Source organism: Balaenoptera physalus (assembly GCF_965194825.1).
Source record: "Balaenoptera physalus genome assembly, chromosome: 3".
NCBI lineage: Eukaryota > Metazoa > Chordata > Mammalia > Artiodactyla > Balaenopteridae > Balaenoptera > Balaenoptera physalus.
The window spans coordinates 18039398-18063819 of NC_138890.1; the positions used below are offsets into that span (position 1 = coordinate 18039398).

Here is a 24422-nt window from a genome sequence, read left to right on the forward strand (position 1 = left end):
TCACTAGGGCTCTGGGAGGTCTTGCCCAAGGACCAGCTGAGTTCCCAGGGGCTCACCATGGCCCAGGAAGCAGAGCTGAGACCCAGGCCAGGAGTAAATGTCCTGCCCCCTCACTGCTCGCCAGCAGCTGGACCTCTGGAGGACCCAGTTCACTGACAGGCTGGGGAGCAGCTCTGCTGCTTTAGAGCTCCCTATCCCCTGGGCTTCCCTGCCCACCTCCAGCCCCCTGCAAGCCCAGGCTTCCTTCCACAAATCCACTCCTCCCACAATGCTCGGCCCACAGCGTGCCCTGGTTGCAGGCCCACTGCATCTCCCTCCAACCCTTAATATTCTCCCAGCAGGGCTCAACTGAGGCACCAGGCAGTGAGGGGCAGGACCTCCACACCACCCCGGGCAGAGGCAGGAACTGCATTTTCTACAAGGTCAGCATCCTATACCTTCTGGGGTGGAAGGGGCTGGAATGAGGGGAGGGGTAACAGCTTAATCTCTCAGGATTGGGTAGACAGGGCAGGTGTCCCGTGGTGCCACAGGAGGCTTAGGGGGCACCCAGTCACCCAGTTAAGGAGCCCAACCTCACAGGGAGAAACGGATGCTCTCTTCCATCTTCACTTCCTCTAACTACCTCAAGGAGAAACCTCGGATGGGTGTCGGTCTGTCTGTCCTCTTCTCTAACACACACTAATCTCCCATTTGAACATCGTGGGCTGTGGTGCAGACCCGGCAGAAGGCCGGATTTGTCTAGCTGGATTTGAATAACATCGCTTTACATTTTACTTCTAGGTTACCTTTACAATAAAGCGAGGTTGCCTTTGTAAATAATTTTAAGTTTTAAAAAGAGTCAGTTGATTTACAGGAAAATACACAGCCTATACCATGTGGGTATGATGAAAAATTAAGAAAACTGGTACACAGATGACGAGTTTCTGGAAAACTGCCTTAGCATGTAGATAGCCTTGCCAAGTCAGAACCAGCCCCCTCCACCTGCCCTTTGCAGGGGAGAAAACTGAGCTTCAACAAAATCGATGGGAGGGTCACCTTTTCTCACCTGTAGACCCAGACAGCCTCCCTGTGACCATGTCACTCATCCCGCAGCTCCACCAGGAAACCGTGGCAAGCACAGCTGCCCTGGCCCACCTGCACCCCTAGCCTCCCAGCCCCGCCCCCAGTGCCCTGCCCCTGCCGCCCCACCCCCACTCACAATGTTCATGAGGGTGAGCAGGTACTTCTGCACATGCTCCTTCCCGTGGAACTGGACCACGGAGTCGTCCACCCCCAGCAGGACCTCGATGTTGTAGTCGTCGTCCGCAGCATGCCTGCGCACCCTCTGCCTGGAGCTGTTGACTCGCTCCTCCAGGATGCCCAGGGCACGGCTGAGGCTGTCCAGGCCGCTCGGGGAGGTCCCTGGAAGGAGAGAGGAAACAGCCTATAGCAGCAGCCCAGGCTCACCAGGGACACCGCAGCAGGACCAAACCCCACTCAGACGCAACTCGGCACCTGCCAGGTGCCAGCTTGGCCATCGGCTTGTCGTCATCACAGCACCCTAACCGAGGGCATTTCTGTCCCCATTTCACAAACTGAGGTTCAGAGAGGGCAGCAGTGATGTACCAAGTCAGCTCAGACCCAGCAGCACGCAAACCCACGGCTCAGCCATCACAGAGGCCAGGTTCGGCTCCCAGCGATGAACAGAGAGGGTGGGACGCTGGCTGGGCAGGGTGGACCCTTTTCACCCGTTCACACACTCGCACACTCCCAAAGGGCCACCCAGTGCCAAAGAGCTGGTCTCCCCATTTATAACCGGGGAAACTGAGGCCCAGCCCAGGTGGTATGTGTTTCACAGCATCTTTTCAGACAGCTCCCCTTCTGGAACTTTCTGCTCAGTCCCTGGCTGGAGCTAGGTCCCTCATCTCTGTGCCAGGCCCGCCCACTCAACTCCTGGGTTGGGGCCAAGCCATGGGTGCCCCCCGGCCCCAGAACTGTGCCTGCCCCTGATGCCAAGTGCCAAAGTGATGAAAGGTTGCCTGACTGAATCATGCAAGAACCAGGATGAGCCCCTCTTATGACAATTCCCCCACAGTCCGCCTGGCAGGGGCTCACTCCGTCCCCCACAGGCTAAACACCTGGCTCAGAGCGGGGCAGACCATCTGGGGCATGGGGCCTTAGGGGCCGCAGCTGAGGGGGCCAGGGGCTGGATCGCATCAGGCCCAGGACCCCAGGATGTCATTGCACCATCTGCAGAGCTGCAGCATCTGTCTCAATCCCCTTCTACTTTCCCACTGGGCCTGGAGCCCACCATGGACCAGAGACCTGGCCCCTGCGTCTCAGGACTGCAGCTGAGCTGGCCAGGCTGACCTTCAGCATCGCTGGCAGCCACAGACCACACTGTCCAATTAGTCCCAGTGCCAAAGCCTCTGGAAGCCCCTCACGACCCTGCACTGGTCTCTGTGTCCACGCCAGGTCCTTGACCCCAGGGTCCTGCCCCTCCTTAGCACTCCTGGTAGGGGGAGGAACAGGTGTGTCTCAGAGGCTCTTGCCCTGGGAAGGACCCAGGACCTCAGGTTATCATGACATCACCAAAGAGTCTTCCAGAACCATTCTTCTCACTTGTCCCCTAAGCTCTTGTCCACAGCCTCCTCTGGAGGCACAGTGAGGCGGCCAGGCCCCTCCGACCATGTCTCCTCATCCAGTGCTGACAACAGGCCTCTTTGATGTGCATTACTGCCTCCATTTTACAGACCAGAAGACTGAGAGAGCCCCCCAGCCAGCCAGAAGCTCTCGTCTTTACACCTGCTGTCTGTTAGGTTTCAGGCACAAAACTGCAACCTGGCTACGGAAGGAAAAGTGGAGGTGAAGGAGCAGCAGAGGGGGAAGGGCTGCACAGAAAAGAGGAACGGGTTAGGGCCAGCGCGTCTGCTGGCATTCCTTACCTCCTGGGGTCCTTGTGCCCCCGCCCCAGCCCTGTAGTCCCCCATGTCCCCCCAGTATGCACAGGCACACACACACTCCACACACACGCACACACATGCACACGGCAGGCACTGCCCAGGGCCACTCCAGGGAGAGCGCCAGTGCACAGCTCGTCCTTCTGCTGGGCTGCCTGGAGATGATTCAGGGCCATCCTTCCTGCTCCCAGGGGAGACATCAGCTACTTAGACCTGACACTGGGTTTGAGGAATTGCTACTCTATTTTTACACATTTATTTCTTTGCATTTTCAACAAGCAGGGACAGCTCACCTTCAGAACCACCTTGGGAAGCAGAAAGATGGTAATTTCCATAAAAAACTCTTCCCAGGGAAAAGGCTGGATGTTACCCTCTGCCCCTGTCAAGCCAGGGGTCACTGACAGGTGGTCCCTGAGCAAAACCAGACCACGGGGGTGCCTGTTAGGGCCATGCGGTGTTTCTTAAATACCTTATTTGGTTGACAGTATTTCAAAATTTGGAGAGTTCATGTTAAAACCTAGAATAGCCAGCTTGTCTGAGAAATTAAGAAATGGAGTCACTGTAGAGGGGGAGGGGAGTTTACACTGAGCTGTGGAGTGACGACCATGCCTGGAAACAGGACACAGGGGTCCGCCGCCTGGCCTGCCGCCCTTGCAGCCCACTTAACCTCTGAAGGCATCAGAGTGTGCCCCCAACCCTAACCCAAGAAGTCACCGTGCAGTGACTCCTCCTGACATTTTCTGGGGGAGGGAATGGGGCTGCCATCAGACCAGGGCTGGCTGGGGTACATCTTGTAGCTGCTTCTGCTGAGCAAGCTCAGTTTTTAACTAAATTGTATGTTACAGGCCCATTAAAAACAGCAATGTTTTCTAAGAATGCATTAGAAATGTTAATTTCACCACAAGCATAATTATTGTTACCATTATTATCTCGATCATGATAATTTTAGAGGGTGGCTTGGACATTATGCTCTAGAACAACCCCTCCAAGGCCCAGCCCCAGTAGAGATGTGCCCAAATCCAAAGTAAAGTGCAGATGAAGGGAGGAAGACAGGGCCTCTCGGGGCACCTCGAAGGTGACAGCCCCACCCTGCAGTCGGGTCCCTGGAAGCCCCAGCCCTGCTCAGGCCTGGCAGGACGTAGGGAACAGCTCCAAGGTCAGCAGGGTCTGCCAGGCGCCCAGACCTGGGGCCACATGAGTGTTGATGGGACCCAGCAGTCAGGCTGACGTTCCACCTTGTCATTCTTGGATGTCTCCTCAGTTTCCCTACAATGGGCCCCATCCTAAAGGCTAGGCCACGCAGAGATCCCAACCACTCTCTGGTTCTAGCGGGCCTATCTCTCAGGCTGAGTTCTGCTTAGGCCCTCAGCTGGCTGCCTAGTGACTCCCTGAAACCAATCTCGGCCTTCAGGGCCTGCCCACCTGCACTGAGTCGCCTACTTGGTCTAAAGGCCTCCACTCCTCTCAGTCCCTCAGACCTCTCTGTCACCCTCTCCTCCTCCCCGTGGAGCTCTTGCATGTTTGTAACTGGCCCACTAACGAGCAGTCAGCACTGCCCATCTCCTGCTGAGGTGGGAGGACGGTGCTGTCCTGGCTCCTGACTCAATCGCCCTCTGTGCACAGCCTCCCCACAAGGAGAAGCCGCTGGTCCCCCCTGGGTGGCTGATCCACGGTAGATGGGAGAAGACTGGACCCCGGCAGGCCGAGGCTTCCCTGAGCGGAGGTGTCTATGGCAGGACCCTATCTTCTCAATGCGTAACCGCAGGGATTTTAGTTCCTGGCATTCCCTGTGCTGGGGAGACCTTTCTGGACGGTTCATGTCTCAGGCAAAGGATGACACAACAGGAAGCTTCCAAAAGCTGTCCCTCGTTTTAGAGTCTCTACAGCGGGTCGGACAGAATTCCTCAAAGAGTCAATAACAGTCTGTGGAGAGGACGGAATAGGGGAAGCAGAATTGCATCCAGGGCGTCCTGAAATGCCTGCCCTCCAGGGCAACAAGTGGGTCACAGCAGCCACAGCGCCTGGATCACACGCCCCTGCCGGACCCCGCTGCCCCTGCATCTGGTGGCAGGGTGGGGCATGTGCACAGCCCGTCACAGTAACAAACCTCCACTATGTCCAGCAGCCATTTGACCCTCACAGCAAATGGGAGGCTCCTCACCATCCTCATTACTGTCCCCATTTTAGCATCAAGGAGCCCCAGGAAGACTAAGTGACTCAGACAAGTCACACCACAGAGAAGGGGCTGGGACCCAGCCCAAGTCACGTCATCCAAAGTTGTTAATGTGCCCCAGAGTGACCTGTGTACTTCACCAGCACCAAGGGATGGTGTGGGAAAACTGAAACTGATAGAAAGAAGCATGTTTATTCTGGAGAAGAGAAACCCCAGGGACCTGAGCCTGTAAATGCCATGGGAGCATCATGCAGCAAGTGCTGGCTCTGTAGGTTCAAGGGTGCCTGGGTGTTTGCCGTCCCTGTGCAAATCCCACGCCCTGGCCTTTGCTGCACTGGCCTCTCCTAGGATGTCCTTTCTGCTGCTGCTGCTGCTGCTACCCAAATTTAGCCTTCCTATTGTTAGGGGAACCACTGACCAAAACTGCCCACCCTGGCCAGGTAACCATTTGCATGAGAAGTTTTACGACAGGAGGTCCCGGTAAGGCACACAGAACTAACAAGCCACCACCGACTGGAAGAATTCGGGAAAGGTCAAAAGGAGATGCCAGTCCATATGTCCTACCAACCTCTCAGATTCCTCCTCGCTGGAATCCATCTTGGCTGAGCGATGCGTGGGCCACCAGGAAGGACCCTGAGTCAGAATGATTGGCCGGAGACAACCCAGAAACTAATTCCATCACCGTAAAACCCGAGACTGCGAGCCACATGGCAGAGCAGTTCTCCTGGGTTCCCTTACCCTCCTGCTCTCCACCGGCTGCGCCTTCCCAATAAAGTCTCTTGCTTTGTCAGCATGTGTGTCTCGTCGGACAATTCATTTCCGAGTGTTAGACAAGAGCCCACTCTCGGGCCCTGGAAGGGGTCCCCCTTCCTGCATCACTATCAGGTCCAGCATAAGCCCCCCCCAAAAGGTCTAGAGGGAAGGGGATCCGCAGCCCTTGGTGCCAGGGACCCACTGCCTCCTGCAGTGGACTCAGATGTGTTGGTCCCCCTCTGCCTCCCTGCTCAGGGCCAGCTGCACACTGACAGGGGGAGGCGGGGCACGGAGCCTTGAGACGCCATTGCTCAGTGATACGGAAGACTGCTGTCCCCTCTCCATGGAATGATCTTCCCCTCATTCCTCACTGGGCTTACTCCCTCTCATCCTCCAGGTGTCAGCTGAAATGTCCCCTCCTCAGGGCAACTTGCCTTATTTCATCCTAAATTAAAACAGGCTCTCCCTTCCCCCCGTGTCTTCCTTCATGGAACATACCACCATTTGCGGTTCGAATGTCATTTGTGAATTTACTTGGGCATTATCTGTCTTCTCCACTTGAGTGGAGGACCCTTCAGAAGACAGGGGCCAAGGGTCTTGTATGCCTTGGTGCCTCACAGATAATTGCAGGGCTGTGAGGGGTAGGAGCCAGTGAAAAGATACGATGGGAGGGAGCACAGGGCCAGCAGTGGGGAGGCGGGGGGTGCCCTTGGGAGCTGGGAGATGGGCTGGAAGGAGAGGCAGGTACAGCAGGGCCAGGAAGCCCAGGCTGGGGGCGGCAGAGGTGGGTGGGCAGCAGGAGCAAAAGTAAGGTGGCTGGCAAAGGAGCAGGAGCTAGCACAAAATCCTGCTGTAAATTACTTATACAAGGTGTAACTAAACCAAAATTACCCAGGAGGAGCTCAAACAAACGGGGTGAAGAAAAGAGTTACCATGTAATTGCCAACAAAAAGCAACCAGGCGTAACGACATTCATGAGATAAAATATAATCCAAGACATTAAAGGGACAAAATGATAAACAATTCATTGAGAAGATATAAAAGATATGAACTTTTTTCACTTAACAGAGCTTCAATCTGATACAAAGAGAAATAGGCAAAGCCACAGTTCTATGTGCATTTTAATACATTTATTCCAGAAAAAAACAGATGAATTAGATAAAACATTAGGCAGGATTTGCATTACTGTAGAAGATTTGAATTACTAAAACAACCTAATGTTTAAGCCCAACAACCAGAAAATGTGTCCTGTTCAAGCACGTGCAGAACAAGTTCCAAATTTGACTGTACGTTAGTACAAAAAGGAAACTCAAAAATCATGTCCACAGCCACTACTGTAGAGCAAAATCAGAGAGAACAAGAAGGAAGACCCTCAAACCCTAAACACCAGAAATTAAAAACACAGTTCTAATAAGCCTAGACTAAATAGAGAATATACACTCTAACTGTTGGCTCAAGTAGAAAACCTGAATAAACCTTAGAAGAAATGGAAAAAAGCAGTCAAAGAAAAGCCCAGAAGGTTTTATAGAAGAGTTTTACCAAACCTACAAGAAATAGTTAATTCTCATCTTACATAGAATCAGTATGCAAAGATCAATACCTTTCTTGTACATAACAGTGACCAGCTAGGAAAGAGAATGGGAAAAGAGGCTTATTGACTATAGGAACAAACCCCACAAAATATCTAGGTATAAACAAAAATAAGGAATGTATGAAGACTACACAGAGAGTAATACAATATAGTCAAAGCTGTCCCCCAAAACAAAAGAAGACCTCAGTAATTGGAGACACAATGACACTATCCTGGATTGCAGGTTGATTCTCCTCCAAATAAATCTATAAATTTAACACAATCTACATCAAAAAACTGTTAAAATCCAACAGAATAATTCCGAAGTTCAACTGGAAGACTACATATGAGAGAATAGCCAGAAAAAATATTAAAAAGGAATAATAACAAGGAGGTATTTACCTTTCAAATTTTCAGAAGACACTACAAAATAACATTAATTAGATCATAGTGGTACGAGTGTCATGAAAAGACAGATTTTGGAACTGAATACAATGTCTAAACACAAATCCAAGCATAGGAGGGACCTTGAGTAAAAATGGTGCATTGAACACATACATCTAATTTTGCTCCTCCCTGGAACCCCATTACAACTTTAGAAAAGGGATGATTTTTTTTTTTTTAATCACAAGCCTACAAGGACAGGGGGAGCAGGAGAGGAAGAAAATAACAGAACTGTTGCAAGCTGGAAAGCAGGTGGCCACGTGGCGATGAACTTATTATATCTGAGAAGCTGGCCAAGACTCTTCCAGTCCGTACCGCAGAATCCTCCAAAGGCACCAAGTACCTCTGAAAGTGGGATGATGGGTGGATTGAAATAAGGACTAGTTGATGGCTAATGCCAAATCCCCTCCCCACACCCTGTGTCCCAGTAACAGCCCAATAACTAACACTGCATTGGTCTGGAAGCTCATTCTCTCTCAAAAGGGTGGAAAAGAAGGTTTCTGGGCTGCAGGCACCAGGTGTAGTTGAGAGCACAGGTACCATGCTAAGAACAGGAAAATGAAATGAATGCTGAGACACTAGCCCACTTCCACAATCCACTCCCAGAATGTTGGTAGTCAAGCCTTTACCCCTCAGGCAGGAAGTTGGGAGGAGGCTTCTCTAGGGAATCTGACCAAAGACCAAAAGGCAATATTACTATCCATGGTTCCCCCAACTACCTGCATCAAGGTCCCAGTCAACTCTTTTGTTGCCCAACCTTACACAGGAGCAGCCAGCCAAGGATCTCCAGTTCTCTGGGATAAGCCCCAGACTCGACAGATGGAGACCAAGATACAGCACAACAATAAAAATGAAGAAAATGGAGGAAAAAGAGACTACCTAGGAAGGTGGGGAAACCTATCATTAGTGACCCCTGAGAGCTAGAAGGAAATATCGCATTCACTAAACAAGAACAAAATGAGAACAATCAAAAGGGTTCTTTGAAATTGAAAACATTTCAGCAGAAATTTAAAAACTTAATGAAAGGATTAGGACGACAAAGTTAAAAAATCTCCCAGAAAGTAAAACTGTAAGACCAAGAGACTTGAACCATCAGGAAAAAAGATAAGAAAATTGGAGGACCAGACCAGAAGTGTATCATCCATATAATAGACGCTCCATAAAGAAAGGAGAGGGACTTCCCTGGTGGCACAGTGGTTAAGAATCCACCTGCCAATGCAGGGGACACGGGTTAGAGCCCTGGTCCGGGAAGATCCCACATGCCATGGAGCAACTAAGCCCATGTGCCACAACTACTGAACCTGTGGTCTAGAGCCCATGTGCCACAACCACTGAAGCCCCCGCGCCTAGAGCCCATGCTCCGCAACAAGGGAAGCCACCGCAATGAGAAGCCCACGCACCGCGACGAAGAGTAGCCCCCGCTCACCGCAACTAGAAAAAGCCTGTGCAAGGCAATGAAGACACAATGCAGCCAAAAATAAATAAATTAATTAATTATTTTTTTTTAAAAAAAGGAGAAAACAGAAAGGAAAGAACTAATGAAATTACTCAAGAAAATTTCCTACAACTAAAAGGTGCTCCCAGACTGAAAGGGCCCAGTTAGCACCCAATGCAGTAGATGAAAACAGACCAGCACCATGGCACATCATCATGAAACTTCAGAACACAAGGAAGATTCTACAAACTTTCACAGAGAATAAGAGGGGGCCGGGGGAAGCAGTTACAGAAGAGGTCACAAAGGATTGGAAGCAGAATGGCTGTAGACTTCCCCAAACCAGCATTAGAAGCAGGAAAACAATAGAGCAAAGCCTTCAAAATCTCTGTACCCAGACAAGTTCTCAACAAGTATGAAAGATATTTCCAGACAAGTAAGTTGTCTAAAGTTTTACCTGTCCAGCACCCCTTTGAAGGTACTGAAGGATGTGCTCCTTCAAAACGAAAGAGGTAACCAAGAAAGTGGAAGACTAGAGATACAGGAAACCCAACATGAGAGATGAGGAGGGAATCCCCTGGAGGATGGTGAAAGGTGATCCCAAGGTGGCAGCTCTGCAGCAGCTGTGGAGGGCAACTGAGCCACACTGCAGCAGTGTGACCCGGCACCCAGACTGTCATCACCAAGACCCCCCTTCCATCAGGCCATCTTCTTAACCCGAGGACAGAAAGCCCAGGAGAACTTGGCCCAGATTCTCATCAGTACTTGGCTTGTCTTGACCATGTGGTGATGAGGGTCTCTCCCCTCAGGCTCTGCTGAGGACACGCATATCACTCACAGAAGTTTCCAGCTTTTCTCTGAGAGCGGGAGGTAGACCATGGTGGGCTCAGATATAGAAAGGACAGAGCAGCCCACTCTCACTGACCGGACTTCTGCTGCATGTCCAGCACCTGGTCTACACCTCAGTCTTGCCAGGCACCCGACTGTGGAGAGCCCAGTGTTTCCCAAGACTCACTCGTGACCTTGCTCATGAGTCCCCCAGAAAGGGCCTTGTCACCTCCCAGAGAAGCAGAAGTCAGACCAAGACCCAAGACTGCTCCACTCACCTCCTCCTGGAGCCTCTGACCAGCGGGGACAGTGCTGCCTGCTCCTGGCATGGCTGGTGTGTGCTTGCCCTTAGTTTTAATATTAATCACTTTTGGGGGGTGGAGTCAAGATAGCAGAGAAGATAGCAGAATTCGTGTCTCTGCACAACTATGGCACCTACCAGGCACAAGTGGGGGACCATGGACACCTAAGGAGATGGGAGGAACCCCCAGTGACCAGGTAGGACGTGGGCCATGGTGGGTACTGAGGGAGGAGAAGTGGAGTCGGGATGGAACTGGCGTCCCCTGAGAGGTGGCTGGGGGAGGGGAAGGGATCCCACACCTGAAGGGGGAAATTGGGGGAACACTGTGAGGGCAGAGGATCAAAAGGGAGCGTGGACAGGTTTCCCCTGCCCACTTGGGCCCCGGGAGCCTGCTGAGATCCTGAGCCTGATCCCCTGCCCACCTAGGCCCCCTCCAGCCATGAAGGTCCTGAAGGAGTGGGAGGGAGGGAAAGGGAAGCAAAAGTAAAGGCTGGACCTACAGGACTGGCACCCCTGAGGGGCGGCTGGGGGAGGGAAGGAGTTCCTATACCCAGCAGGACCCAGCCATGGTTAGGGGTCCAGCAGGGATGAGGGAGACCCTGGGAGAGACCATGGTGGGGGGCGGAGGAACAGAAGGGAACGTGGCCAGCGCTTTTCCTGTCCAGTTAGGAACCAGGGAGCCTCCTGGGCTCCGGGGCCTAAACCTCTGCCCTCAGAGCCTCCCTCCTGCCGTGCAGAGCCCAAGCCCTGTCCCTACACCCCTACCCAGGGCCCTACCTCTACACTCGGAGACCCCCTCTGAGACCCCCTCCAACATGCTGGGCCTAAACCCCACCCACACACCCTCACCCAGGGCCTTACCTCCAAACTCCAGAACTCCACACTCAGGAGGCCCTCCTTTGGAGCTGCTGCCTCTCCCCTTCCACGCAGGTCCTAAGCAGAGGCGCTGCCCCGTGCTTGAACATCACCTGCCTAGGCCCTGCCCCCAAGGCCTTTTCCTGCTGGTTGGGTCCTGAGCCTAGGCCCCGCCCCACACTCAAATGTCACCCTCCTGCCTAAGTTCCACCCCCACCTAAACTCCACCCCCCATAGCCAAGGCTTTTTTTTTTCTTTTTCTTTTTTCCTCTTTTATATTGGGGTTCTGTTTTACCTTGTTGATTCATTTATATTTTTATATTTCTAATAAATCTTTTATTTTTCTAATTCTATTTTATTCTTTATACTTTGTTATTGTTCTGCTCCTTTTGGCTTGTTCCCCCCCCCCCTTATTTTTTCTTTTTTCTGTTGTGGTTTTATTTTACCTTTTTGCAGTTGTTTCAATTATATTTTTATTTTTCCTAATATATTTTTTATCTTTCTAATTTTATTTTGTTTTTATTCTTTGCTATTGTATTACTCCTTTTTTTTTCTTTTCTCTTTTTTTTTTTTTTGCAATGCCACACAACTTGTGGGATCTTGGTTCCCAAGCCAGAGGTCGGCCCGAGCTCCTGTGGTGGGAGCTCTGAGTCCAAACCACTGGACTGACAGCCTCAGACCCCAGGAAATATTAGTCAGAGTGAGGCCTCCCAGAGGTCCTCATCTCAGCAACCAAGACCCACTTCTATCCAACTGCCTGCAAACTCCAGTGCTGGATGCCTCAGGCCAAACAACCAGTAAGACAGGAATACAGCCCCACCCATCAAAAAAAAAAATGAAACGACAAAAAAATATGTTACAGACGAAGGAGCAAGGTAAAAACCTACAAGACCAAATAAATGAAGATGAGATAAGCAACCTACCTGAAAAAGAATTCAGAGTAATGATAGTAAAGATGATCCAAAATCTTGGGAACAAAATGGAGAAAATACAAGAAACATTCAACAAGGATCTAGAAGAACAAAAGAGCAAGCAAACAGCGATGAACAACACAATAACTGACATTAAAAACACTCTAGGGCTTCCCTGGTGGCGCAGTGGTTGAGAATCTGCCTGCCAATGCAGGGGACACGGGTTCGAGCCCTGGTCTGGGAAGATCCCACATGCTGCGGAGCAACTGGGCCCGTGAGCCACAACTACTGAGCCTGCGCGTCTGGAGCCTGTGCTCCGCAATAAGAGAGGCCGCGATAGTGAGAGGCCCGCGCACCGCGATGAAGAGTGGCCCCCGCTCGCCGCAACTAGAGAAAGCCCTCGCACAGAAACGAAGACCCAACCATAAATAAATAAATAAATAATTAATTAAAAAAAAAAAAAAAAACACTCTAGATGGAATCAATAGCAGAATAACTGAGGCAGAAGAATGGATAAGTGAGCTGGAAGATAAAATGGTGGAAATAACTGACAGGGAGCAGAATAAAGAAAAAAGAATGAAAAGAATTGAGGACAGGGACTTGCCTGGTGGCACAGTGGTTAAGAATCTGCCAATGCAGGGGACATGGGTTCGAGCCCTGGTCCAGGAAGATCCCACATGCCACAGAGCAACTAAGCCCATGCATCACAACTACTGAGGCTGTGCTCTAGAGCCTGTGCTCCACAACAAGAGAAGCTACCACAATGAGAAGGCTGCGTACCGTGAGGAATAGTAGCCCCCACTCGCCACAACTAGAGAAAGCCCTCGTGCAGCAATAAAGACCCAACACAACCAAAAAAAAATTTTTTTAATAAATTAATAAATAAATTTTTAAAAAAAGAATTGAGGACAGTCTCAGAGACCTCTGGGACAACATTAAATGCACCACCATTAAAATTATAGGGGTCCCAAAAGAAGAAGAGAAAAAGAAAGGGTCTGAGAAAATATTTGAAGAGATTATAGTCAAAAACTTCCCTAACATGGGAAAGGAAATAGTCAATCAAGTCCAGGAAGCACAGAGAGTCCCATACAGGATAAACCCAAAGAGAAACACACCAAGACACGTATTAATCAAACTATCAAAAGTTAAATACAAAGAAAAAAATATTAAAAGCAGCAAGGGAAAAGCAACAAATAACATACAAGGGAATCCCCATAAGGTTAACAGCTGATCTTTCAGCAAAAACTCTGCAATCCAGAAGGAAGTGGCAGGACATATTTAAAGGGATGAAAAGGGAAAACCTACAACCAAGATTACTCTACCCAGCAAGGATCTCATTCAGATTCGATGGATAAATCAAAAGCTTTACAGAAAAGCAAAAGCTAAGAGAATTCAGCACCACCAAACCAGCTTTACAACAAATGCTAAAGGAACTTCTCTAAGCAGGAAACACAAGAGAAGAAAAAGACCCACAAAAACAAATTGAAATCAATTAAGAAAATGGTAATAGGAACGTACATAGTGATAATCACCTTGAATGTAAATGGATTAAATGCTCCAACCAAAAGACACAGACTGGATGAATGGATACAAAAACAAGACCTTTATATATGCTGTCTACAAGAGACCCACTTCAGACCTAGGGACACATACAGACCGAAAGTGAGGGGATGGAAAAAGATATTCCATGCAAATGGAAATCACAAGAAAGCTGGGGTAGCAATACTCATATCAGATAAAATAGACTTTAAAATAAAGTCTGTTGAAAGAGACAAGGAAGGACACCACATAATGATCAAGGGATCTATCCAAGAAGAAAACATAACAATTATAAATATGTATGCACCCAACATAGGAGCACCTCAATACATAAGGCAAATGCTAACAGCCATAAAAGGAGAAATTGACAGTAACACAATAAGAGTGGGGGACTTTAAAACCTCACTTACACCAATAGGCAGATCATCCAGACAGAAAATAAATAAGGAAACACAAGCTTTAAATAACACAATAGACCAGATAGACTTAATTGATATTTTTAGGACATTCCACCCGAAAGTGGAAGAATACACTTTCTTCTCAAGTGCAGACAGAACATTCTCCATAATAGACCACATTTTGGGTCACAAATCAACCCCTGGAAAATTTAAGAAATTGAAATCGTATCAAGCATCTTTTTTGACAACAACGCTATGAGATTAGAAATCAATTACAGGAAAAAAACAGTAAAAAACAAATACATGGAGGCTAAACAGTGCACTGCTAAATAACCAAGAGATCACTGAAGAAATCAGAGAGGAAATCAAAAAATACCTAGAAACAAATGACAATGAAAACATGACGATCCAAAACCTATGGGATGCAGCAAAAGCAGTTCTAAGAGGGAAGTTCATAGCAAATCAAGCTCACCTAAAGAAACAAGAAAAATCTCAAATAAACAATCTAACCTTACACCTAAAGTAACTAGAAAAAGAAGAACAAAGAAAACCCAAACTTAGTAGAAGGAAAGAAATCATAAAGATCAGAGCAGAAATAAATGAAATAGAAACAAAGAAAACAATAGCAAAGGTCAATAAAACTAAAAGCTGGTTCTTTGAGAAGATAAACAAAATTGATAAACCTTTAGCCAGACTCATCAAGAAAAAAAGGAAGAGAACACAAATCAATAAAATTAGCAATTAAAAAGGAGAGATTACAACTGACACTGCAGAAATACAAAAGATCATAAGAGACTGCTACAAGCAACTATATGCCAAAAAAATGGACAACATGAAAGAAATGGACAAATTCCTGGAAAAGTACAACCTTCCAAGACTGAACCAGGAAGAATTAGAAAATATAAATAGACCAATCACAGGTAATGAAATCAAAAGTGTAATTAAAAATCTTCCAACAAACAAAAGTCCAGGACTAGATGGATTCACAGGCTAATTCTATCAAACATTTAGAGAAGAGTTAACACCTATCCTTCTCAAACTCTTCCAAAAAATTGCAGAGGGAGGAACACTCCCAAACTCATTCTACGAGGCCACCACCACCCTGATACCAAAATCAGACAAAGATATCACAAAAAAAGAAAATTATAGACCAACATCAGTGATGAACATAGACACAAAAGTCCTCAACAAAATACTAGCAAACAGAATCCAACAGCACGTTCAGCACGTTAAAAGGATCGTACACCATGATCAAGTGGGATTTATACCAAGGATGCAAGGATTCTTCAATATACGCAAAACAATCAAAGTGACACACCATATTAACAAATTAAAGAATAAAAACCATATGGTCATCTCAATAGATGCAGAAAAAGCTTTTGACAAAATTCAACACCCATTTATAATAAAATCTCTCCAGAAAGTGGTCAAAGAGGGAACCTACCTCAACATAACAAAAGTCATATATGACAAACCCACAGCAAACATCATTCTCAATGGTGAAAAACAGAAAGCATTTCCTCTAAGATCAGGAACAAGACAAGGATGCCCACTCTCGCCACTATTATTCAACACAGTATTGGAAGTCCTAGCCACAGAAATCAGAGAAGAAAAAGAAATAAAAGGAATACAAATTGGAAAAGAAGTGTTTTCTGTTTGCCAATGACATGATACTATACATAGAAAATCCTAAAGATGCCACCAGAAAATTACTAGAACTAATCAGTGAATTTGGTAAGGTTGCAGGATACAAAATTAATGCACAGAAATCTCTTGCATTCCTATACACTAACAACAAAAGATCAGAAAGAGAAATTAAGGAAACAATCCCATTTACCATTGCAACAGGAAGAATAAAATACCTAAGAACAAACCTACCTAAGGAGGCAAAAGACCTGTACTCAGAAAACTAAAAAACACTGATGAAAGAAATCAAAGATAACATAAACAGTTGGAGAGATATACCAGGCTCCTGGATTGGAAGAGTCAATATTGTGAAAATGACTATACAACCCAAAGCAATCTACAGGTTCAATGCAAATCTCTATCAAATTACCAATGGCATTTTTCATAGAACTAGAACAAGAAATTTTACAATTTGTATGGAAACACAAAAGATCCCAAATAGTCAAAGCAATCTTGAGAAAGAAAAACGGAGCTGGAGGAATCAGGTTCCCTGACTTCAGACTATACTACAAAGCTACAGTAATCAAGACACTATGGTACTGGCACAGAAACAGAAATATAGATCAGTGGAACAAGATAGAAAGTCCAGAGATAAACCCACACACATATGGTCACTTTATCTTTGGCAAAGGAGGCAAGAATATACAATGGAGAAAAGACAGCCTCTTCACTAAGTGGTGCTGGGAAAACTGGACAGCTACATGTAAAAGAATGAAATTAGAATACACCCTAACACCATGTACAAAAATAAACTCAAAGTGGATTAAAGACCTAAATGTAAGGCCAGACACTATAAAACTCTTAGAGGAAAACATAGGCAGAACATTGTATGACATAAATCACAGCAAGATCCTTTTTTTCCCACCTCCTAGAGTAATGGAAATAAAAACAAAAATAAACAAATGGGACCTAATGAAACTTAAAAGCTTTTGCACAGCAAGGGAAACCATAAACAAGACCAAAAGACAACCCTCAGAATGGGAGAAAATATTTGCAAATGAAGCAACTAACAAAGGACTAATCTCCAAAATATACAAGCAGCTCATGCAGCTCAATATCACAAAAACAAACAACCCAATCCAAAAATGGGCAGAAGACCTAAATAGACTCTTCTCCAAAGAAGACATACAGATTGCCAACAAACATATGAAACGATGCTCAACATCACTAATTATTATAGAAATGCAAATCAAAACCACAATGAGGTATCACCTCACACTGGTAAGAATGGCCTTCATTAAAAAATCTACAAACAATAAATGCTGGAGACGGTGTGGAGAAAAGGGAACCCTCTTGCACTGTTGGTGGGAACGTAAATTGATACAGCCACTATGGAGAACAGTATGGAGGTTCCTTAAAAATAAAAAATAGAATTATCATATGACCCAGCAATCCCACTACTGGACATATACCCTGAGAAAACCATAATTCAAAAAGAGACATGCACCCCAATGTTCACTGCAGCACTATTTACAATAGCCAGGTCATGGAAGCAACCTGAATGTCCATCAATAGATGACTGGATAAAGAAGATGTGGCACATATATACAATGGAATATTACTGAGACATAAAAAGGCATGAAATTGAGTTATTTGTAGTGAGGTGGATGGACATAGAATCTGTCATACAGAGTGAAGTAAGTCAGAAAGAGAAAAACAAATACTGTATGCTAACGCATATATATGGAATTTTAAAAAGCGGTACTGATGAACCTAGTGGCAGGGCAGAAATAAAGACGCAGACATAGAGAACGGACTTGAGGACACAGGGAGGGGGAAGGGTAAGTTGGGACGAAGTAAGAGAGTAGCCTTGACATATATACACTACCAAATGTAAAATAGATAGCTAGTGGGAAGCTGCTGCATAGCACAGGGAGATCAGCTCGGTGCTTTGTGACCACCTAGAAGGGTGGGATAGGGAGGGTGGGAGGGAGGCTCAAGAGGGAGGGGATATGGGGATATATGTATACATACAGCTGATTCACTTTGCTGTACAGCAGAAACTAACAAAACATTGGAAAGCAATTATACTCCAATAAAGATGTGAAAGAAAATAATATTAATCACCTTTGATATTCATTTATATGTAAATTTTAAATAGCTGATCAAATAATAAAATAGTGAGTAAACTGGATGACTTGGTAAATGGTGGAAGTGGAGCCGGTGTGGACATCCTGGCAATCTGGCAATACTTACTCAACAATGTGTAAGAACCTGATAGCCCAATAATTTCACTCTACGTCCTAAAGACATAGGCTGTCCTTAGGATATCCCAGTCCCCTCCCTGGACTTACCCCTGCCCCATGGGCAATTTTTCTCTCCCCTGGACTAGGCACGCAGATGGTCAAGCTCACACAGGTCTCTCAGGCGGCAACTGAGAGCTGTTCATGGCAATGTTGTTTGGGTATGTTGGGGGGAGTTGGAGGCAACCTGGGTGTCATCAGTGGGGAGAGAGGCAAATGCGGCATGTGCACTCCACACAGTGCCACGCAGAGGTTTGAAGTTTGACATCCACGTAGACAGACGGGTCTTAGAAACAGAGTCAGAATGAGATACAATGCAGTACCATGTGTCAATTAAAAACACTGTCAAAGACCAACACTGATTTTGCAAAAAAAAAAAACACTAACAAAAGGATACATTTTGATCACCTTAGAATGGTTGCTCATTGCAAGGGAAAAGGAGAGAAAGCTGGTTGTGGAGATAAATGGTTACTTTTTTTTTTAATGATGTTGGGACAACTGGTTAGATAAAGGAGGAAAAGATCAAACCCTGGCTTCACACCTTAAGCGAAAACCAGTTCCTGGCCGATTGGTGACCTGGGATGATGAAAATGAAGTCATAAAATTGCTAGAAGAAAGTTCAGCTAAATGCTTTTTTATGATCTCCGTGTTAGGCAGGCTGTGAACTCCAAGGCCAGTACACTTTCCAGGTCCCCCTACGACTGCCCATTGCCCATGAGCAGTTTTCACACCCCTGGCCTCTGCTGGACAAGCACATGGGTGGATGGGTGGGCTTGCGGAGGGCCCTGCTATGTGGATGAGAACAAATCACTCTCCCTTCCCCAGTGCTCAGGCACCCCTGAAGCTCGAATCCCTACAACCGCCCTGCAGAGCAGAAACTGCCGTATTGTGAAGAAGGGGAGAATGACACTTATGGAACTAGACCAGGGTCAGAGGCAAGCCCAGCTCTCCTTCCACAACCAGTGCAGGCCCCTGCAGGGGCAGTGGACCGGGCCCAGGGTCCTGGGCACCAGCAGCCCAGAGGAGTACACTGGCACCTCCACCTAGGGGAGGTCATCTGCAGGAAAGTCATCCTCTCTATTTATTAACGACAGAGAGACAAGCCCTCTGTGACTGCAAATTCCCCTAAAGATGATCATTAAGATAAAATATGTTTACATAGAAGCATAATTAGGACACAGCAAAAGCCCTGTTTGGAAGCAAGCTGGCTCTTTGGAGGCTCTGGGAGCAGAAAGAGACTCAGCCCCACGGGGGCCATCAGCACAGAGCCCCACTGGTGAGCTTTATTAAAAGAAGCTCATTAGGATTATTTCATCCCAGCCCTTTCTAACTTTATTACCAAATCGGAATTAATTTTTGCAACTCTGGCAGCCAGAATCATTTTTATGACTCGAGGTGGAGAGGAGGAGGGGGAGGGCTGCTGGGGCCAGGCCAGCCCCTCGGCACTCGTCCATCAGGGCCACACCAGTAACAGCTGCACCGAATCTGAGACAAGAGCTGGAAGATGCGTAAATTGTCTGGAGTCCAGGCTTGCTTACCCTTCTAGCACCTCCAAGGGGAAATGGGAGCTCTTGAGAAGGGGAAAGAAACTGCCCCCAGGGCATGCCGTCCCAGGAATGGGGCAACGATGCTCCTCGGTGGTGGACATAAAACACCTGGCCTGGGCTTCCCTGGTGGCGCAGTGGTTGAGAATCTGCCTGCCAATGCAGGGGACACGGGTTCGAGCCCTGGTCTGGGAAGATCCCACATGCCGCGGAGCGACTAGGCCCGTGAGCCACAATTACTGAGCCTGCGCATCTGGAGCCTGTGCTCCGCAACAAGAGAGGCCGCGATAGTGAGAGGCCCGCGCACCACGATGAAGAGCGGCCCCCGCTTGACACAACTGGAGAAGGCCCTCGCACAGAAACGAAGACCCAACACAGCCATAAATAAATAAATAAATAAAACAAAAAAAACCCACCTGGCCTGCCCAGCACCCCCCTGCCTTGCTGGAGGTGAACAGAGCCACCTAGAGCTGTGCTGCATGGTGACCCGCCCCTTCTCCGGGTGCTGCTCCCTGATTTTCCTTGGGTGAACCACTCCCCCTCCCAGTCCACATGGCTCAGGGGGAGCCAACCCCGCTGTACCCCCAGGTCCAGGAGCGCCCACATGGCCCAGACTGGCCAATGAACCCCAATGCCAAGCATTTGTTGGAGTATCTGGGAAGACACCCTCTCCTTTCTCTCTGCTGGGATTGCTGAGGTGTACAAAGTGGGCCAGGGGCTGCTGGGCACCGCTTCCTCCCAGGAGAAGCAGAGCTGAGAGATGAAGGGAACAGGTGCCACTCTTTAGGTCCCTATTTCAGCTGTACCTGAAGCTGATATACCCCTGGACTCTCCAGCTCTTTGAGTCGATTCATTTGGATTTCTGTCTTGAAACCAAAAGAGTCCTGACATACCCCACCCCCGCCGCCCACACACACACACATCACATGCACTGGCCTAAGCTAGACAGCATCTTTTGGTTTTGTAGCCAGATTGCCCTCAGACTGTTAGTATCACATGGTGCTGCCCTGTTGCACCTCCTACTTTTAGAGTGACCCCAGTGTAGATGGGGCAGAGAAAGAGAAAGTCCACTGTGAATTTAAGGTATGTGGTCGAGAGAAAGGGGCCAGGATCTGGATCAGCCCTCCACAGATACGTGTCCTTGGGAAGTGAGGGTGCCTGCAGAAGTATTGAGGCCACTGAGGTTAGGCCCAAACCGGCGGAGCCGCCTGAATGGCCAGGAGCTCCTTGCAGCAGGGCCCAGGGCCTGCCATCCTCAGCCCTCACACAGCCCTGGCCTGCTCTACACTCCCACACCAGCTGAATGGCCTAGGCTCCTCTGCACCTGCTCGCCGCCCCCCCCCGAACCATGCTCCAGTCGCCTTCTGAAGCCCACCCAGCCCCAGGGACACATGAGGCCTCCTTCAGCAACCAGGCCCCTGGGGTCCGGGGACTAAGAGTCCTTCCCTGGTGAGCTCTTGCACACGGCCAAGGCAGGCAGGTCCCTAAAACCGGCCTCAGCCTCCAGGGCACCAAAGTCCTTTCTACGGCAGTCGGCTGAGGGAAGGGAAACTGCCCCCGAGTTACCTCTATACTGCCTCTCACCAGCACTCAGCAGCCAGATGGCGGGATACAATGGAGAGGCTGGCAGATCGTTTAATGAAAATATTTACTGTGAACTTCAGAACAAAACACAGACACCCACAGGTCCCAACAGAAGGGAGGATTCCCTGGGATTTCGCTTTGAATGTAGGGGAAGTGAGAGGCTGGCAAGTGGGGCGCTGATGGCCAACGTCGAGGGGCCACGGTCCTCATAGTTTCTGTGTCCAGGCACAGCTTGCACAAGTGCGTCACTGACAGGGAAATCCCTGTGGCCAGCCCCACACGCATTCCAGAGTCCTAGATTTGGACATTCAGCGACCTCCTAGGCATCGCTCCCTGGAAGGCCCTCAGGCACCCCACATTCAGAATTCCAGGACTGAATGCCTCCTCAACGCCCCACCCCACCCCTTCAGTTGCAGTGCCCTCCTGGGGCCGTGGCACCTGCAGGGCACCAGGCCCACACCAGGATCAGGGACTGCCTCTCCCGAACCCACACGGTCGGCTCCATCCTCATCCTAAGGGTCTCTGAACCTGCCCCCACCCCCATCCCTCTGTCATTGCCCTAGTTCATGCCTCCACCAGGAACCAGCTACTCAGTCTTTGGATTCTCCAAATCCAAGTTCCAAGGCATTTCTCTCCAGCTGCCAACCTGTTTCTCCTATTGGGCCCTTCACCTTTTCAGATATTGAGCCCCATGTCATGCAGGGTGGGCAAGGACACTGCAGGGTGGTGCTCCTGGTGCTTTGAGAGGGGCCTGGTGCCAACAGATGCAGCAGGTGCAGGGTGCTGCAGAGCCCTGCTCAAGGCCCTCTCCTGCCAGACCAGGATCGTGGATGCAGGAACTCTCAGCAGCCTGTCCATGACCCCACCATCAGCCCAGGGCATTGTCCCCTGTTGCCTGCCACCTGCTGTACCCCTCCTGGCCCTACCTGGAGCCTGTCACACAGAGGGGCTGGGGCCGGGACAAATGGCTCCCCCCAGCTGACGCTGGGACTCAGGGTGGCAACGCAGGATGAGCCACACTGTAGCACCAAGCCACCCTCCAGGAGGGAGAATTCTCCAGACGCCCCCATCAGCAGCGTGATGGGAAAAGGCCTCCCACTGTTGACGATAAACATGACATCGGCAACATCGGGGCTTTACGGACATCCCTTATTTATTCTTCACAGCAGCCCCGTGGAGCCGGGCTGGACTTCCTCCTATGCAGATGGAGGGACAAGCCCAGGAAGGTCATGCTCCAGCCACCGCCTCATGGCATCAAGGGCGGCAGGTAAGCTGTCTGACCCCAGAATCCAGCCCACTGCACCTGAACCCCGGACAGCACCACTCGGAGCCGGCTGCACTGGGGCTGGTAGACAAGAGGCAGCTGAAAGCTCCAGGGGTACCCCACCAAGCTGGAGACCTCGTCCCACAGCCACACCCACCATGACCCTGTAGCACAAAGACCCACACTCCGCCTCACCGTGTCCACTCACAGCCCTGAGGTGTGGGGCTCTAACAAGGACCGAGAGAGGCAGGACGGCGTTTCCTTGGCAGCATAAAGCAGGCTTAGCTGCTCAGCATCCCTGCCCGCCTCACTCTTTGTATTGTTGGTGTTTTGCTCTGAACTGGAACTTTTAGATGTTTTAAAGGAGACTGTGTGCTGGACGGTAGGCGGGAGACGCCGAGGGCCCATATTCAGGGCCACCACACTCAGTGGTGCCCTGCACAGTTCTGGGGGGAGGGTGCCCTTCGCATGGACTCCGCTCGTCAGTGCATGCTCGGTGGGTGCACAAGCATGGGGCCCCACTGCTTTAAAACCTTGCAGTGGACTTCCCTGGCGGTCCAGTGGTTATGACTCTGTGCTTCCACTGCAGGGGGCACAGGTTCGATCCCTGGTCGGGGAACTAAGGTCCTGCATGCCGCGTGACCAAAAAAAAAAAAAAAAAAAAAAAATCTTTCCGTGGACTGAGCAGGAAAACAGACAGAATGATTCCAAAGATCCCAGGTTGGGCAAGGCTGAGGGAGCAGGGATTTCTGACAGGAGAGATGGTCTGCTGCCTGAGGTTCCTCGTGTCCTTTCTTGTCCAGGGCCTGCTCAGAGAGCAGAGCCAGTAACCAGGGACTGCCCCGCCACCCTCATGCCTGGGGCCAGAAGGGCTGTGGGGCAGCCCTGGAGGCTGAGGCCGTTTGACTGACATTCGGGGAGATCCATGGGACTCTCCACGCCCACGGCCTCTGGGTGGGCAAGGGACACCTGGAGGAGTGGGCATCTTGGGTCTGCCCAGAAAAGCGCTCCGCAGAGGGCTGGTGCTCATCCTTTCTTGCACGCTGCTGGCCCAGGAACTGGGAGCCTGCAGCCCCCAGCCTCCCAGCGAGTGCCAGGGATATGTCGGCCCTCCCTCCCCAGGCAGGCTCGGCCTTCCTCTCTATCTTTCTGGCCTTTCGCCATCCTCCACCAGCAAGAGACCCACCTCTGCCACGGGTAAATGCCAAGGTGCAGAGACTGAGGAGATGGCACTGAGAGGCCCCCGGTTCAGCCGGCCGTGGGCCCCAGCCATATCACCCAGGCCCGCAGATACTGGGTTTTCCTCCTGTTGTCTTCCTGCGTGAGCTCAGTGGGTTCAGAAGTGTGTGGGGCTGAGGAGGGGACACTGATTAGCCCTGATGGACCCCACATGTCCCTCTCCCGTGATGCTCCCTGCCTTGAAAGGCCACAGCCTGTGGTCACCGAGGAGGAACTCCCTGGAGACCTGGGACTGCCGTGCTTCCACGGTGGTCATGGAGGGACACTCTCCGTGCTCCCGACACAGTACCAAGCCTCCTGTCAGACCACGGTGTCGACAGGGCTTAATTGGATCAGTCCCACCTAAAGAAGGGAGGAAATGAAAAATCAGAGCAAGTGCTGCACGCTGTAAATTTAATCCGTGATGCAGCCTCACATGGGCCTTTCCTAACAGACTTGGCAGGGGGTGCGGGGGATGCACTTCAAGCCCAAGTACCGTGGCCACCAAGGGCTGCCCTTTCTGCAGACAGGATGGCGCAGGGCCAGTTCACCAGGCCCCTGGCTGCCCTGGACACCCCAAGGGCTCCAGAGGACAGGCCGGTGGCTGGGCGCGCAGAGACTACAAGAAACATCACGTTCTACTTTCAAACATCTGGGGTTTCCTTTCCTGGTTTAAAAGCAGATGTGACCCAGCCAGGGTCTGTGCAAGTCAGCTCCTGGACCACAGTGCTCCTGCCTGG

General features: G+C 49.5%; 1 protein-coding gene across 2 annotated transcripts in view; it reads right to left on the reverse strand.

Annotated features, from left to right (window-relative positions):
* ADAMTS2 (ADAM metallopeptidase with thrombospondin type 1 motif 2) overlaps positions 1-24422 on the reverse strand; it is a 233432-nt gene that overhangs the window by 93308 nt on the left and 115702 nt on the right. For both annotated transcript variants that reach the window (XM_082453442.1, XM_082453443.1), the window contains one exon: positions 1199-1401. In XM_082453442.1, coding sequence (XP_082309568.1) covers positions 1199-1401 — 203 coding nt within the window. The remainder of the gene's footprint in view (positions 1-1198; positions 1402-24422) is intronic.